This window comes from Mercenaria mercenaria, chromosome 11 (assembly GCF_021730395.1).
Source record: "Mercenaria mercenaria strain notata chromosome 11, MADL_Memer_1, whole genome shotgun sequence".
NCBI lineage: Eukaryota > Metazoa > Mollusca > Bivalvia > Venerida > Veneridae > Mercenaria > Mercenaria mercenaria.
In genome coordinates this window covers 14,206,668-14,224,017 of record NC_069371.1, presented here as the reverse complement: position 1 = coordinate 14,224,017, position 17,350 = coordinate 14,206,668, and the positions used below count along the sequence as shown (strand labels likewise).

General features: G+C 34.0%; 1 protein-coding gene across 1 annotated transcript in view; it reads right to left on the bottom strand.

Annotated features, from left to right (window-relative positions):
* Positions 1–3,558: 3,558 nt before the first annotated feature.
* The window catches only part of LOC123532254 (integrin alpha-9-like), a 31,225-nt gene continuing 17,433 nt past the window's right edge, over positions 3,559–17,350 (bottom strand). Inside the window, exons 7-22 of the mRNA XM_053518588.1 lie at positions 16,565–16,645; positions 15,910–16,062; positions 15,366–15,471; positions 14,735–14,920; positions 14,166–14,375; positions 13,275–13,423; positions 12,446–12,592; positions 11,156–11,359; positions 10,306–10,493; positions 9,730–9,885; positions 9,163–9,337; positions 7,846–8,010; positions 7,251–7,370; positions 6,475–6,567; positions 6,100–6,219; positions 3,559–5,464 (exon numbers count right to left, since the gene is read on the bottom strand). Coding sequence (XP_053374563.1) covers positions 5,348–5,464; positions 6,100–6,219; positions 6,475–6,567; positions 7,251–7,370; positions 7,846–8,010; positions 9,163–9,337; positions 9,730–9,885; positions 10,306–10,493; positions 11,156–11,359; positions 12,446–12,592; positions 13,275–13,423; positions 14,166–14,375; positions 14,735–14,920; positions 15,366–15,471; positions 15,910–16,062; positions 16,565–16,645 — 2,370 coding nt within the window. The 3' untranslated portion in view covers positions 3,559–5,347. The remainder of the gene's footprint in view (positions 5,465–6,099; positions 6,220–6,474; positions 6,568–7,250; positions 7,371–7,845; positions 8,011–9,162; positions 9,338–9,729; positions 9,886–10,305; positions 10,494–11,155; positions 11,360–12,445; positions 12,593–13,274; positions 13,424–14,165; positions 14,376–14,734; positions 14,921–15,365; positions 15,472–15,909; positions 16,063–16,564; positions 16,646–17,350) is intronic.

Genomic DNA, 17,350 nt, shown 5'->3' with positions numbered 1-17,350 from the left:
GTAACAACATTCATCAAGACATGTTTTGTCTGGTAGGGGTTTGGTTTAAACATATTTATTCCCAACAATATACATAGTTATATTTATATACTAACGTAATATTACAAGTACAGTTGATGGAAAGGATTAGATTGAAAGACAAGTCTCATAGAGTTCTTCTCCTATAGGTAGGGATTTTATCTGGCTCCCGTGTTTATATATGTGATACATAGGGTAGTTCCATTCTATAAAAGATGTGGTATACCTTTTCGCCATAGTATTTTCAAAATCTCTAAAGATGATCTATATAATGCCAGTAACGTTAAGATACAAAGCAAGTTGTTATTACTAGCAGCAGGGGCTTTAAATCAATATGTCACTGCAGTGTTGTTAATTACTTGCTTTAGATATAATACACCGTCTTTACAGGTTTCTTGTAGCTTTGTGCAGAACAGGAAGTTCCTGCGGTCAACATTTATGATACCTTTTCATATGACGTGACACAATGAATTTGGCATATAAATAAAGTAGTGTGATTTTTCTTCATATATAATGAGAACAACTTCCAGCTTCTGCTACCATAACAGTTTACCGAAGAAAATTAATACTAACCACACCTTTAGTGTTAACGTGTGGCAGGTTTGCTTGTAACGCATTTATTTTCCTATCAAGGTTTAATATAGATCTACTTGTGGAGAAAACACTGATACACATACATGTACATGTAATTAAACAGTTAATACTCAGTGATACAGTTAGAAATCATTATTTGTCAGAAAGTTAAATATAACATGTACAATCACAATCAGAAATAATTATTAGCAAAGCTAATGCAGAATGAAGTTATTTACGAAATAATCTATTGCAAAAGAATATTTATACACAATGGACGGTTATACGCCGGGCGTAATAATTTCACGAAGGCGCAGCTGTGTTTTAGAAATTTAGCTTTGGGACACCAAACAGATGGACGTAGATTCTGCATCTATCACAAGCGGAAAAAGAAACGTATTCGAACAGAAAATATCGACTGTCAGTATGAATTGCTTTACACAAAAGATGCTGCTGTTCGTGACACACCGTTGCCGTTGGATACAGTAATTATTTGTACGACGTATTACCGCCCGAGTGTATAAATAGTGTTAAAACACTTTTGCTGTATATTATTTCGATTCTAATATGCCCTTAATCTTAAACAGTAGATAAAGTATAGTAGCGCTCTTTCTTGGTCGCAACAAAAACTTTGACGTCGCCCCACGTTAACGTGACGTCATTAATATGGATTACCTGCCCCTTAACTGCTACACAGAGGTACGGTTCATAGTTCTAAATTTGCAAAGAACTTTACCTATAGTAAATTATAAGTTCTCCTCGCGACAATATTCCTTTTGATACATGTGATGTACAAAACATCTTTTATAGGGTTATTAACATAGTTTTGTCCAAACTGACAAGACTTTTCTTAATAAAAAATGCCCAAGGAGAAATGTTATTGTTACTTGCAATTTTAAGCTCAATATGCTGCCATACATATCCACCGTTCTAGACTGGAACAGGTTAAAACTACCTCGAAGTAATAAACTTCCGTAGTATTTAAGAAACCCTTAAATATTAGGCCATTGAAACTAGCTTCGTTATTCGAAATCACTTCTGAAAAACGTAGGCCGTAGGAGATACTAAGTCCTACGTAACAGATAGTAAGTAAGTAAGTAAGTAAGTAAGTAAGTAAGTAAGTAAGTAAATTGTTTATTATAGTGACTTGTGTATACATAAATTCTGAATACATAATACAAATACATCAAAAGACACCCGGCCCATCGGACCTATAAGTCACCTTATTACTACATTTAACATAAGTTGTGAACAATACCGAGAGTGAAACATGAATGAGATCGAGTATACATCTCTATATATAAATTGAGCACTGATAAAAACATATTACAGAATATTGTGTTTTAATAATTGCAAAGTATCTTATATTTACTTATCATAAAGTAAGCTTCTTCTTAACATATATGCTCTAACTAGAAACTTTATAACTTTATTCTGATAATTTTTCATAAGGAAAACTAGTTTTTCACTGTCTGTCATGTTGATATATACATCATTCGAAATAATGTCATTAAATATCACAGATCTTGTATTGTTATACACAGGACAAACAATTAAAAAATGAGTTTCGTCTTCAATTAATCCCGTTTGACATATTTTACAAAGTCTTTGGTCTGCAGATTCCCCGACATACCTTCCAGTTTCTATTCTTAAGGGCAGAATACCGCATCTGAACTGTGCATAGATGGAACGTTCGTTTCTCTTAAGATTTAAAGACAAGTAATTTTCGCACGAAAATTGAGTCTTAAATGTTTTGTATGTCCTTAACTTAGGCACCTTTTCATAATCACTTTTCCATATGTGTGCATAATATTCTCCAATTTTCGATTTAACATAATTCATATCTACCGTTACTTTGTTATTAAAATGAGTGATAAGGTCTAATTTTGTCATAATGGTTTTCACTTCGTTGCACCAGTTATTTACTATATTTGAATTCTGATAATCCTTATTGAATACTCGTTTAGTGATTCTATTATCGTTTAATTTTACAAGTCTGTTCCAATATCGGATTATACAAATCCATCTTCTATAGGTACTGGGTATCCATCCTGTTTCGCCTAAAAGTGCAAGTTTAGGTGTAAATCGATGAACGATGATAGTAAGTCGTACATAAGACAAAATTAAATCTCTCTGCTGGCCCCAGGACGCTGCCATAGATACGTATTTTCGAATGGACTAGCGTTCACGAAAACGAGCCGAAGGAACTACTGCCAGCTTCATTTGAAGGCCAAAACTGTTAAATCTTAAATTCTGTCCAAGTTGTTAACAGAACGTTTTTTTTATAGTTTAACCATCCTCTGTCTAAAACAATTTATATATGTGTTGTACAATAAACGACTTCTTTTAAATTACAACAATACCATCTAGTTACGCTGCATGAATCATCATGCATTCTGTGTGGTACAAATGTTTTCAGTTATTACAGTCTGACGAGTGTATAATCTTACATATTTTTTCCGGATGTCTGGCATTAAAACTTGTAGTGGGACGTCCCGAGGTTTGGGTGACAATCGTGTGCATTCCAGACAAGGATGCAGGATAGGCACAACCTGTGGTCCTCATCTCTTCCGGATACGAGTGGCTGTGATTTGTTGGAAGACAAACGGGGAGTGAAATAAAAGCAAAGTGGTTGAGGCTTGATACTGATGGTGTTCATGATGTAGGAATATTGTAGACATGATGCATATACCAGGAGTGGAATTTCAGGTGCCCGCTTTCTTCCAGACATGCGCAATGAAATACCGGTTTTCATTTCATTTTTTTTTCTCCTGGGGGATTAGGAGGGTAGTGGGATGGCCAAATTAATGTACAAACGTTTGTGGCTATTACAGTCAACATCAGCATAATGGGCAGTAGTATGTGCCTAGGAAAGTAAAATGTACATGTATTTGACATTGTTTTTTTTTATTCATGAATGCATATCAGAGAGTGTTAGGACGGAAAATTATACAATTCACGCATAAATAAAGTTTTATTTATTTATTCATTTGCATTCATACAAATTGGTACAAATAGATATCAAACTATATGACAACATGGAATGAGCATATATGAAAAATACGTGCATTAAATGGACAGATGATATTACATGGCAGGATATGAAAGCTTAAAGCTAGCATAAACAATATGAACGACAATAACATGAGGTATATTACAGTCAAATATATTACATAGATATAACATAATAAGAGCCCTTCCAGTTAACGCCCTTCCAGTTAGCTCTGTAGACATATGATAAGACTATGAATAGACAGGACGAGGGATTCGGATAATAGTATGAAGAAATATCCACTAGTTTTAGCTATTTTTTTCTCCACCCCTGATTCATGTGTGAAAGTTGAAAATTACTCTCAGAGAACAAATGAGTACTGATAGGATCTAGGAACAATAACTGAATAAACTTACACCCTTTAATGAATCCAAAAACTTTTGCTAAAACAGCAAATTAACATACAATTACGAGGGCAATCAAAAGTATAAAAAAGAATCTTTATGAATACGAATCTATGTTATGATAAACAAATGATATCAAGAATATTTAAAAGCATAAATACTGTCTACATTTATGATATATATATACACAATTAAATTCAATATCCGAATAAACCGGTAGACAATTACAATTTTGCTTGGAATTTACAGGTACCTTTAACGCCTGTAGAAATTGGGGTATTGATAGCAGAGTTATTTATGAGCCGACTCATATTCATGAAGATATGCGCGAAAGCTGGAGAGTACGGTCTAACTCTCATGAGTGTTCGAGAACGTATTACGTTTTGAACACGAGACAAACACAGAAAACTAATTACATAATATCTGTTACAATAAAGTCGCAATTATATACATGTTGTTTGTGCGCTATGTTTTATTTTTGTTTTAAATATAAAAAGCAGACTTCAATTTCAATGAAGAATCATAATGTTGAAAGTATCACAGTGGTAAAATGTCATTGTAAAATATATGTTTTAATCATATTTTTGGCGTCGGATGGTGCAATGTCTGTGCATAATTTAAAAGATAAAACTCTTCTTCTTTTAAGACGGTGGCAGTCAAATATCACAGCACTAAAATGAAAAGATATATTTTCTTCAAGAAACTTCTCTGGAGAATTAACTTATCTACATCATGAATTGTTTTTCGAGTCATCCCTGTATAATACCAGATGATATTGTAGAAGACCATGGCAAAGCCATTATTAGGGTCAAAGTCAATTTTATAGAAGTATCTGATACCGAGTTTTGTTATTTGTTGAAGTTTCAATGCTTTTTATACTTGACTGCAAGTGTTAGAGGAAGAAGATAAAAATGACCTCCCCATCTGCGAATAAGTATACATGTATTTGATGATAAGTAATGGTGTATAGTATAAATGATAATGTTATAAATATAGCTGTTGGTATTTCGACTCGCCCTAACCAATTTAAACACCTATACATCCACTCTGCCCAATACCCTTTTACTCATTTCATAGTTTTTTGAAACAATAAATTCTATATTTGGTGTACATTTATCAAACATTTATCCATTTATTTCCAAAGGCATTTATATTGTCGTGAATCTCGTGGACGATCTTTATTCATTCTATAACAATATTGTATAAAGTAAGCTTATTTACCACTATCAAAACTGTCATTCTGTCCAATATATTGAGTCATATCATTTGCACGTATATTTTTGGCATTTGTTGTTATTTCTCGTACTCATGATACAATATTTTTTGGATTCAAGCTTTATTTTATCTTTAAGTTATACTTTCAGCCCTTATTACCATTGGCTTCTTCATCGTCAGGTAACATTTTCTCCTTTTCAATCTGGCCTTCATGTTGCATTCTTCTTATTTCCTCCATCTTCTTCCGTTTGAAAAATCCAATCTGAAATCACATAAATGATATATATGTTTGTACAAGTTTATGTCGGATTTATGCAAAAATGGACCCGTTTTTGAAATTCCAAAACTACAGACTGTTTAAAATCTAATCAAGACGTGAAATAAAGCACGGAAATCTTAGTTAGAAACATAAATCATTTCTGAACTATCACAGGTATTGACATTTTCACCATTTTATGTTTATAAAATTGAAACTTGGACTCTCATCCTCAAAGAAGACCCTTGTCATATTTTGTTTCTTTTCAAGAATTGTTTGCTTTTTTAGAAAATATGGTCTCTGTGTATACAAAGTTACCTATTATGGTCATTTTGAAACATAAAACATAACTGCAATGACGTCCATGCTTTATTTGACATTTCTGAATAGATTTCACTGCAATGTAATAATAACAAGTAATTTTACATGTTGCCATTAAATTTCCAAATTTCCTAAAATTGGAAGCCACCTTATTATGTAAATTCTACATACTCAGTATGCAATGTTTATGTCTATTCTGAATTTATACTACAAATATTTTGAGAGAGAAAAATGTACATTGCCAGACTTATTTTCAAGCTATTTGTGTATGCTTATAACTTCTTTACTTTGTTTAAGACGTTTGTATTTATCATGGTTACCTTCCAGAGGATAAATATGACCAGGAAGATGAGCAGGAGTCCAGCTAGCACACTGACCAGAATTATCCACCATGGCAGACGCTTGGGCGGTGGTGTAACTGGTAGCAGGTCCGAGTATACCTGCAAAAAGTAACGATATACCAATGTTAGAAGGAGTATGTTTTGTTTGCCCCCAACGTTTCTTCTCTATTTTTCGGCGACATGCCTACTTCCATGAATAGTGGTCAACATATATTTTCCCGTTGCAATCACCTTACAGTCGTTAGTGGCAATATGGTACATAATGTAAATATACAAGTAAAATGTCAAATCCATAATGCAATATAAAAACAATGTTAAGAAAAAAAAAAACATATAGATATGCAGGTTACATACCGATGTGGAATGTTCGGTAGTATCCGCAATGAGTCTGCTTAAGTCTTTTAGTCTCACGTGACCTTCCGATCTAATTTTCATTGCATCACCGTCCTTAGAAGAAATAAACATATAGAAAAATTAAAACTTTACTCGCCATAATTATATGTAAAATATAAATAATGGTATATCAGTTTTCACTGTCACATAAAAGAAGTATCTAGCGTATTGTGCAAACATTTTGTTTTCATTGGCCTAGGCATAGGTATAAACCTGAAGATATATGCCTAACGGACCATAAACTGATGAGTCATAGTCCCTGTTAAAGACGAAATGTATAAAAAAAATCTATTAAGGTCCACTTATTACAGGTACAATAAAATAAACAAAATTAATTCATAATAAGTATCAAGGTTACACACCACTGTGGCAGTATTACAGAGACAATCAAAATAAATGTCAAGGTTACACACCACTGTTGCAGTACTACAATGTACAGAGAAAATAAAATAAACAAATTCAAAAAAATTGTCAAGGTTACACACCACAGTGGCAGTATTACAGACAAAATCAAAATAAATGTCAAGGTTACACACGACTTTGATAGTATTTAGGACAATAAAATAAATAAATTCAAAATAAATGCCCAGGTTACTCACCACTGTGATAGTACTACAGAGACAATAAACATGATAAAATAAACAATATAAAAATAAATTTCAATGTCACATACGACTGACAGTATTACAGAGACAATTAAATAAAAAAATATGAAAATAAATTTCAAGGTTACATACGACTATAGCACTAAGAATGTCTCCTGTAGCGACATACTCCAGTGTGACTACAGCGCTCTCTCTCGGTGGAATGTCGTAGAGCTTACACTCGTATCTTGAACAACCTCCCTTAGAACAATCCTGTAATTTACCAGATTAATTCATTCATTCTGATTATTGTGGTAAAGTTGTCAGTTACTTGTTGAGAACATTTTTTTAAAGCTGTTTCTGCTACAGAATACAGGACGACAGGTAAATTTAAATAACCGTCGTATGAAATACTTTTGAAATACAGCGTTATCCTCGTAAATTTACAATTATTGCTTTTATTTCTCTTCAGTACAATTTTAGCAAATTTCAAATTATATTTTAAATTTTGATGAAGTGACTTAAAATCTACTAAACCAGATTTAGGTGAATTTTAAAATACAATCTGCGTTTATCTGAGATTTGAATTGCAATTTTACGGAGTTAACAGAAATGACATGAAAAAAAAAAACATAAACAAATTACTATTAAATAAAAACATACAAAATAACAATCTATACTGTTTATATAACTGTTTCATACGCACATATATATAAAAGCCGCAAAAGAGTAAATCAAATGTGCTTACAATATTTTTCATATCGGCAACCGTTCTAGACTCTCCTATATTTTCTTCAGGTAGTGTTTCATCGATAACGTAGGTAGGACCTGCATTAGATGCGTGCACAACAGGTGCGCTATTAGGATTATCTGGGAATGCACACTGTATCCTGCAGGGTGGCGTACAACTCCACTGATAAATATACAATGATAGTATGATAACATTTTAAATTTCACAATATTGTAGAATGAATTAAACACTATATAACTGCTTTCTAGATAAAACCTCATTCATTGATCACTGATGTATTTTCTTGATTAATTGTTTTTTCTTAAATGAAATTTAACAGAACTGCCGAGAAAGACTGACGCAAGGTATTTATCATTTTCAAGAATATGTCCATATCATCAAAATTATATACCATTCTCAGTGACATTTTTCACTATCCAATGTCTGACGATTTTACCAATAAAAAAGATAACCACGTGCTTTTTACTTGTACAAAAAAAACCAACACATTTTAACGTGTTTTGCAGTAGACTTCTACATCTGGTATGCATCGGTTCTGACAAACTAGGCCAATGTAAAACTGTCCTAAATGTGCAAAAGGCATTTATATAAAAGAACTGAACTTTGCATATCATTTGAGCCTAATGAAAGTATGTTTATTGTTACATCTAAAAGAATTTCTGTGTTTTAATTGTAATGCTTATCAAACAGAAAACTGGTGGTGTAACGAGGACAGGCATGCCAACGAAGATCTCTACAGTTTTATGAAAATCTAAACAATTTTGTATTTGATTTGGGTTTAAAACTATACTGGACTGATAAAACAAAGCTTTAAAATAATGTGCGATTAAGTCAAATCACATTTTTCATTCGCCTGTCTTTATTTAACCATTACCCTGCTAAATTTCTATAACGAACTTGTCCATCATTCAATTTCGGCAGTACCATTTATTATTCGAAGGGTTTTTTACTGAAAATTTACTGACTGAATATGGAACAGTGCAGACCATGATCAGCCTGCAAGCTCACTTGTCGCAAAGGCAGAATTACTTGCCGCCAGCAGGTTCAAGGTTAAAGAATTATTTCATACAGTTTATTTTCGTGTTTATATTCGTACTGTGCAGTTTTAGACTTTTTTCATAAAGTGATGCAAGGGAACCATGCATTGTTAAGCACATAACCGATACATACCCCTTACTATATAGAGGCGAATGTTCAGACTTGAAAGTTTGGCAGCCACCTTAAATGGGACGGTACCTGATTACGGTCGGCGGACGATGCCGTGAATTTCAACATTTTAAAAGAAATGAAATATACATGTATATAAATTCTTACACTGGTTGTATTCAGATATAGGTGTGGCTTTCCTCCCTGCTGTATTTGTGGGTATAAAATCATAAGAGTTGAGTATGGGAGAGGGCTTGGTCCCTTGTTTCGTAGTTCATATATATGAGATGTGATATATTTCTGTGCTTCGTCTCTTATAGTGATAGATATAGGTTTTGATATCCTGAAAAAAATAAATTAGAGTAATATTAATGTACGGATAACGCATGTTTGTGTGTTATAAAGCACTGAATACTATGCGTTAACGTTTTTCTGACCTTAAACGTGTAAAAACCTCAGTTATACCTACATGCTAATATTCTGATAAGCGTTCATTTCGTATAAATTTATACGTTTTTAAAGATACATATAGATTTAAGACTTTAAAATTTTACATACAATTTGCAGTGTCACTAAAACTGCAGTACATGTAGAATGTATCTTTATCAGCACATAGCCTATATAAGCCAATATTATTTGTGAGGAATGTGAGGAATGTTCTTTGAGATTTTGATACAAACAATGATGAGAAGAGTTTTGTGTGAGATGACAATCAATAATGAATAGATAATTTACCCTGTAAAGGTGGTTTTAACTTGATTCCTGACTTCAACACTGAGCGATTTCATGTTATCTTTCGGCTCCAGCTCAGTGCTTAGAGTGGTTGCATTCAGTCGGAACTCTAGTTTAGTGTTGTTGATTGAATCTGGTACAACCATGCTCAACTGAAACCTGTATCATAATTAAAATCAACATAGAATATGAGCTCGCGTAGTCCACTGATTTGTAAAAAGTCCAAATGTGGTTTGTACCATCATAATATGCACAAAAATAGCATTTTAAAATTCATAAATATACACAGATTGACCTTTTCCTTTGTTTAACTGAAAATCAAATAGAGCCATTTTAGGAATGATATTATAAATCTTTTCGCGGTCCAAAATGTCAGGAATTCACAACATTAAGATTGACGTTTACGATAAGCTCAAAACTATTAATCATATTACGTCATATTGTCTTGTATTAAAAGAAATGTTAACAGAAAAAAAACTTGTTATGGAAGAGGAGGGTCAAACAGTAGATTTAGGCGTCATTCGTGTTATTACATGACTGTACAGACAAACATGATTTAAATCGCAAATGACTTCATACCTAACACCAGTGTTCTTGTACATAGGATTTCCAAACGAGCAAGCCATGAGAAACTCATCTTCTAATACTTTTGGAATATTTTTTCTTTGCAGATAATCGAGTGAATCCATGTCCTCCTCCCCAGATTCCTCGTCTCCAAGATTGACAAAACCACAGTTTATCTCTGGGTCTCCATAGACTTTAGTTACCTTAAGGATTAAATGATAATGTTTTAAGAAATGCAAACAAATACTGTGAGTTTCTCCAACTTTACTATGCGTTAGAGGAAAATGTGATCACTGTAAACATGTTTTTTACCACAACACTTGATACTTTACCAAATTACTGATAACACGATTTTAGGAACTCAGCATACCTTTACAATACGATTTTTGTGAATAATTGCAACAACTTTGAAACACACAATTATATTGTTTTGTACAATTCACGGCCTTATCTTTTCAACAAAAAGTCACAAAATGCACATACAGTAAATGTTTATGTGTATGCATTATGCTTAAATTTTCAATTAATTATTTATGTCCACTCGTTTAAATGATACACTACCTTGTTTTGTATGTGTCCTATTTTGAATAAGGTGTGTGTGTGTGTGTGTGTGTGTGTGTGTGTGTGTGTGGAGTGGGGGGGGGGGGGGGGGGTAATATGTAACTTATATGAAACTGTGTAAATGCGTGAAATCCGTGAAATTTGAGTACTAATTTCTGTTATTTCAAACATACTGGGAAAATATTTAAAGTTTTGTTAGAAGTTTTGCTTCTTTATCTCCGCATTGTATTGACAGAACATGCAGCTATCTGACGAATCGCATTTAAAACAGCCATACCAAATACACGGTTACAAACAATCCTACCTTCTGGTATTGAAGAGTATTTGGGACTGTAATGAAGAAGTTTGAGCTGTAGCTCGGATCCCCTGATTTCAGTATACTGACATCAATGGTTAGTGTGGATGAACCAATAATGAAATATTCTGTAGATGTGCCGTACTTGGCCTCTGCTGTAAGGTGAAGGTCGGTCTTACATTCATTATTTGGACAGTCTTTCTTAAAATCAACCTGAAATAATGTAAAATATATACTCTTCTTGTTTCAGAACAACTAATTAACAACGTGTAAAATAGAACTGAATAATACAGAATAACGTACTTTCAATAACAAAACTAGAATATAAATACTGTGCGACACTTGCCGTAGAAAATGCTCAGCTAGGTAACTAAAACAAGTATGGCTAAGGGTAGAATGTCGAGCCCGCCAGCTGTCACGCGTGAGATTGACCTTAGACCTAGTGACCTAGTGCTTGCACATGCCACTCCGTTTCATAATGGTGAACATTCAAACCAAGTTACAACAAAATCCCACCATGCATGAAGAAGAAATGCTCCGGACAAACTTCAATTTGACCTAGACTTCAACCTGTGACTTTGACTTTTAAGATAGGAATATGGGGTTTGCGCATGCCACTCCTTCTCATTGAGGCAAATATTTATGCCAAATATAAACAAGATTGGTCCATGCATGTCAAAGTTATGGTCCGAACATAATCGGGCGCACACACGTACAATCCACCAAAAGTGACGACTATATTGAGCTCACCTCAAGCATGCTCGACAATTATAAATTCCAACGGGTTAACTGAAGAAAAAAAAACTGTCACGGAAGTCCCAATTTACTTTGTGCTAATGATGTATACTAAGTTTCATTTTAATTGGATAGAAGCTGCACGAGTTGGGTGCACAAGGTGCAGATGTAGTTGTAATATGATAAAACTAATGAAAGTGGAAAAACTAAAAAACTAGTAACTAGACATGAATTCGATGAAAACTGTGAGAAGAGTCCAGACAGTACATTTCATCGGGTCTTCGACACCACGGGCATAAAAATACAATAATTAATCAAAGGAAGAACCCAGATACTCTGACTAACCTTAGGCACGGTCGTCTCAGAGTTTAAACCATTTTTATCCTTCAGACAACCAGCTGGATAACTTCCTCACCGGAAATAATTTGACCTCTTCTGAGGATCGAACTTACAGATGTAAAGTGCAAGTCAGCTGAAATTGGGGACCTAAACCACTTGGTCATGAAGGTTCTACATACACCTTAGATTTTCACCCATACCATGGTTAAATAACAAAATACTTACAATTTTAGTGGCAATAAGTATATGTTTATCCGGGTTTTCTCCATTAAATTTATTAATTGTGGGTTGGACACGAGCACTGCCGCTGGGTATATCCAGGACTTCATAACTGGCTTTCATACGCACAGGCGTCACCAAGTCAGATGTAGACTAAGGAAAAAAGTCATAGATTAAAGATGATAACCTAAATAATAAACACAGTTTTCATTTTAATGGTTTAATCTGTATTAGACACTGATATCAAAAACACTTGGCTTGTCAACATTGTTTTAGGACAGGAAGCATCATTTGAATGAAGGTCCCTTTTTCTAAAACAATATGACGATTTTGAATAAACTTTTTTTGGTCATATATCATTTATGTATTTCCTATAGTTTCTCATATGATCATAATCCCGAAACTTTTTGTAACAGGGCTTCAGAAGAGATAAATGGTTAGTACAGGTCATATGAGCAGTTAGTCTGCGTTTTCAGCCACAGGAGATAACTCCTGAAGCTATTCAAAATTTATATAACTAGTCCCTTCCCTTCTCAAAACATACTATCGGCCAAAATATAAAAGAGAAATCATGATTGAAAAAACAAAATAAAAAAGATTATGTTGAAGGTAGCCAATCTAGTGAACAGTGTGTATGGCTTATTATTAGTGCCTTATCAATTATTAGAGAAAGCAAACTTTTACATTTTCCTTTCAACTAAGTTTACAACAAAATATTTATCTATTTAATATCAATTTTGTCAAGATATGTATACAGTATTCTCTGTACAGCACTCATTGTTTCGTAAACGATATACTTTTAAGATAGAAACAGGTACAGTATTGCTGCTTAAACCTTTATTAGGACATCCTTATCACTAATGCATGTTCTATCTCCAGAAAACAGTTTAAGAGGAAAGTGTTCTACACCCTGGCCATTACTCCGAAAGGCAATGCGATTGTATTCTCCCATATAGGTATCTAGCTGCAAAGTCACGTTCACCTCTGAAAAGAAAAGAACAACACTTGCGCACTAATATTCAAATATTGGTATTCAGTAAATAAACTAAACATCAACATAGCAAACTGAAATGTGTATTCACTAACTTACAAATGGCACCGTAACACACCAATTGTTGTCTAATTGCTAGTGTTTTATATCGTTGGTAATATGAGCCGTGCCATGGGAAAACCAACATAGTGGCTTTGCGACCAGCATGGATCCAGACCAGCCTGCGCATCCGCGCAGTCTGGTCAGGATCCATGCTGTTCGCTAACAGTTTCTCCAATTCCAATAGGCTTTAAAAGCGAACAGCATGGAGCCTGACCAGACTGCGCGGATGCGCAGGCTGGTCTGGATCCATGCTGGTCGCAAAGCCACTCTGTTGATTTTCTCATGGCACGGCTCATATTATAACTGGTTAATAGTTATCATAAAGTGCATGCAATACTAGTTTATACCCGATCAGAGTATAGCAGAGATCTTCACAAAATATCATACAACAGAAATTAGGAAAGATTTATTAAAGCGATTAGCATTTTTATCAAAACCGTGCTTGTTTACAATATTAAACACATCTACCGTAGAATATTCCTCGTTGTGAACAATTTATGTGAAAATTTATTTCCGATGACATGTAATATATAAACATTTATTGAAAAGCTTGCAGGTCAATAGTGATCATTATATAGTTTTGTTGGTCAGTAGTCAATTGTACATTAGTTAGGACTTGATTACATTTCTTACCGATGGTACTGAACTGTCTGTACAAATAGAAAAAACAAACGCCAACCCTGAAACAAGGGACAACATCGCTGCCGTCAGTTGACGGACACATCTGAGTGGTATCTTTGTCAATCTGAGTGACACTACTTTGCAGGGTAATTTCTATATTTATCACAGACTGACCAAACAGAAGGTAAGCCTTGTCCGATAAGTAAGCACCCACTGCAATATCTGAAATTTATATCAGTTGGTACTGAAAATGTTTATGTACATACTATCTATTGAATTCAAATAACTTTACGGCGCATCTTGCGTTATGATCAATTATATAACATAATAACATATAATATAACTGTTTTTCACTAATATCTAGTTAAACAGATGTATAACTACATCTGTCCAATAGACAAAGACATGTTGTTGCATTTGGCCAGTGTTCTGATTATAACAGATAACATTTAGCTGCAAAATACATCACTTGAAATATTATTTTCATGAAAAATGTACATGTTGAATAAGGGCGTTTTTCCCCTTAGTTCACAAGTTATATGTTTTTTTTTAACCAATTCGGGAGTCAAAACAACATATACCATTCACTCCATCGCTGTCCATGTCTTCAGCTTTCGAGAAAGAAATTCCAAATGACATGAGTCCAGTACGGAGAGAAGCTGCAGCTATTCTCTGGGAGAAGTGAGGCCAGATACCAGTTTTACATCCATTATAGACATAGATGGCGCCTTGCAAATCATCTTCATAAGGAGCGCCTACCACAATATCTGAAAACAGTATGTGTACATAATATAATAAATAATAATAAGTCAATTAGCAAGCAATTTTCCGAAGATCTAAGATATATCATAACTATTACCTAATACGTCCGCATTTACACCGTGACAATTTGGAGGAAAAATGATTTTGTACGAGTTACATTTGCTCAACTCACAAGGAATCGATCAAAGTATGCGGACAATTTACATAAATGTAATGTATAAACAAGATTTTACTTTTGTTCGGAACTGTAAATACAGGGTTACAGTCCTACACCAGTGTATATAAAATGTCAATGTTGAGAAGCTATACCTAAATGGTGTCATATAGAATTTGAAAAAAAAAACTGTATACGTAGCCTGAGTAATCGAACAGAAATTGTTGAGCTTTATAACAGGTCTGCCTTAAATTTACATGTATTTAAACATGTGTCTCTGAGACAATTATATTTACCATTGTATTTATCTTTGTTTAAATCTCCTAGGCTGGCAATTGCAGTACCAAAGCGTGCACCAGATTTGTCACTTCCGGTTAACATGGTAGACATCGGTTTAAACGTCTGTTAATGGAATATACAACGGTTAAATTAATGTTAAATGAAACATTTGTTTGTGACATATCTAGTTTTATTTCCAAGACAGTTGCCTCTAAAAATTCAGGCATAGTTATCTGCATGCTGGCAGTTTAATAGCTTCGGGTGTATGCTGGTCCTAGTCTTTCAAATTTAGAACCTGTCGCCCTACCGCTTCGAAGGTATCCCACTGCCTTTATAGTACAAGCAATTTTGTTTTGAACATACTTTGGGTTTATTAATTTTATGTAGTACGTACGTATATGCAATAGTTTCTATGTCATTATGATATAGGCTTTGTTCTAATTAGAAATGTTTTGTCAGAAAGGGAAAGAGACTTTTTCTAAGTGTTGCATGTCACGAACTTTCGGATAAATCAAGTCTTTATCTACGGTGATAAACATATTTGCCTGTATGTACACTAACCATATCATCCTGTCCGAGGTATACTATAACCATCCCGGTTTCCTCGCGTTCGCCTTTGCTATAAAATGGTGCAGCTACAAGAAGATCGTCCAATCCATCTTTGTTGACATCAACAGTACAAAGGGCAGCTCCAAAGAAACCATTCACTGGAATCTAGCATATATACTACAGTTGATATATCAATGAGCTGTGTACAGCACTTACAATTTTGTAATATCTGATTGTATTTGGGGTATGGGTTACTTAGCTTAAAAGGAAACTGGAGCTAGTCTAGCAACGCTATTTAATTAGCGACTGGTATGTTACGGCGTTAAAAATATTTGTTGGTATTAAGTATTCACCCACTCCCTACTCCCCCAACCTACAAAAAAGACAAGTATGACCTTTGACGGCCGTATTGATGTGGTAATATTATCTGGGGTTTTCATGTCCCTTGAAACGACATGTAAAACTTTTCATGGCAGCACAGGCGAAGAAACGTACTGTAATCATGGTTATACTATTATTCCCCAATCCCCTCGAGATTATAAAGATCTCTGATAACAGTATAAGTGAACGGTGGGAAATACTTCTTAAATAAGTGCATTGCAATATATGGGATAAGCAAATATTTTTTGACATGGATATTTATGACAAAAATCTTTTGTCGGCTTACCTCAGTTATTTCCGATCCGTTTAAGGTAAGGTCAGGATCGTCCAAAACGAAAGTCTTCCTGTTTGACCCATATAGGAAAACCTACACAAATAAAACTGCATACTGTTATTTACTTCTTATACAATATTTAATAAGAGGAACGAATTACATATAAACGTTAACATTTTATTAATTGAAGGATACCATTGTAGAAATGAAGTCAAAATTTTAATTGGCATAACAATTTATATATGTTTTATTTGGCGGTTGGTGTGTTATTACATATGTCTATCTACCCAACTGCAACTATTTTAGATAAGGCCTGTCCGGCTAATAGCTCTTTGCGAATAGACAGTCTGGTTCGTGAACGTGATCGGTATATAGCACCGATACACGTGAAACCGCCTTTCCTGAGAAGAAGCAGGGTTGGAGACACTCAAGAGCATCTCTGAAATTTCCAATGCCTGGAGTTGACGATAATTATAGTGTAAAATGGTACAGACCGTCATAAAAGATATTGAATAACATTTCGTAGCAACTGAAAACAACTAAGAACCAAAGGCGAAATGTTATTTAATTGAACTAAAAGCAATTCATTTATTATTTGAAAGCATACGAAGATGACATTTTCTAACTACAGAGCAAGATAGAATGTTTATAAATGACAAGAATAGAAACCAATTAAATAAAAGCCTGTACTGATATCCTGAATGCCAGGATAACATAGCTTGAGTTGTATATCACTGACCATAAACAAGGAACGAAATGACATTTCAAAATACCAGAAATATCTGACCGCAATGGAAA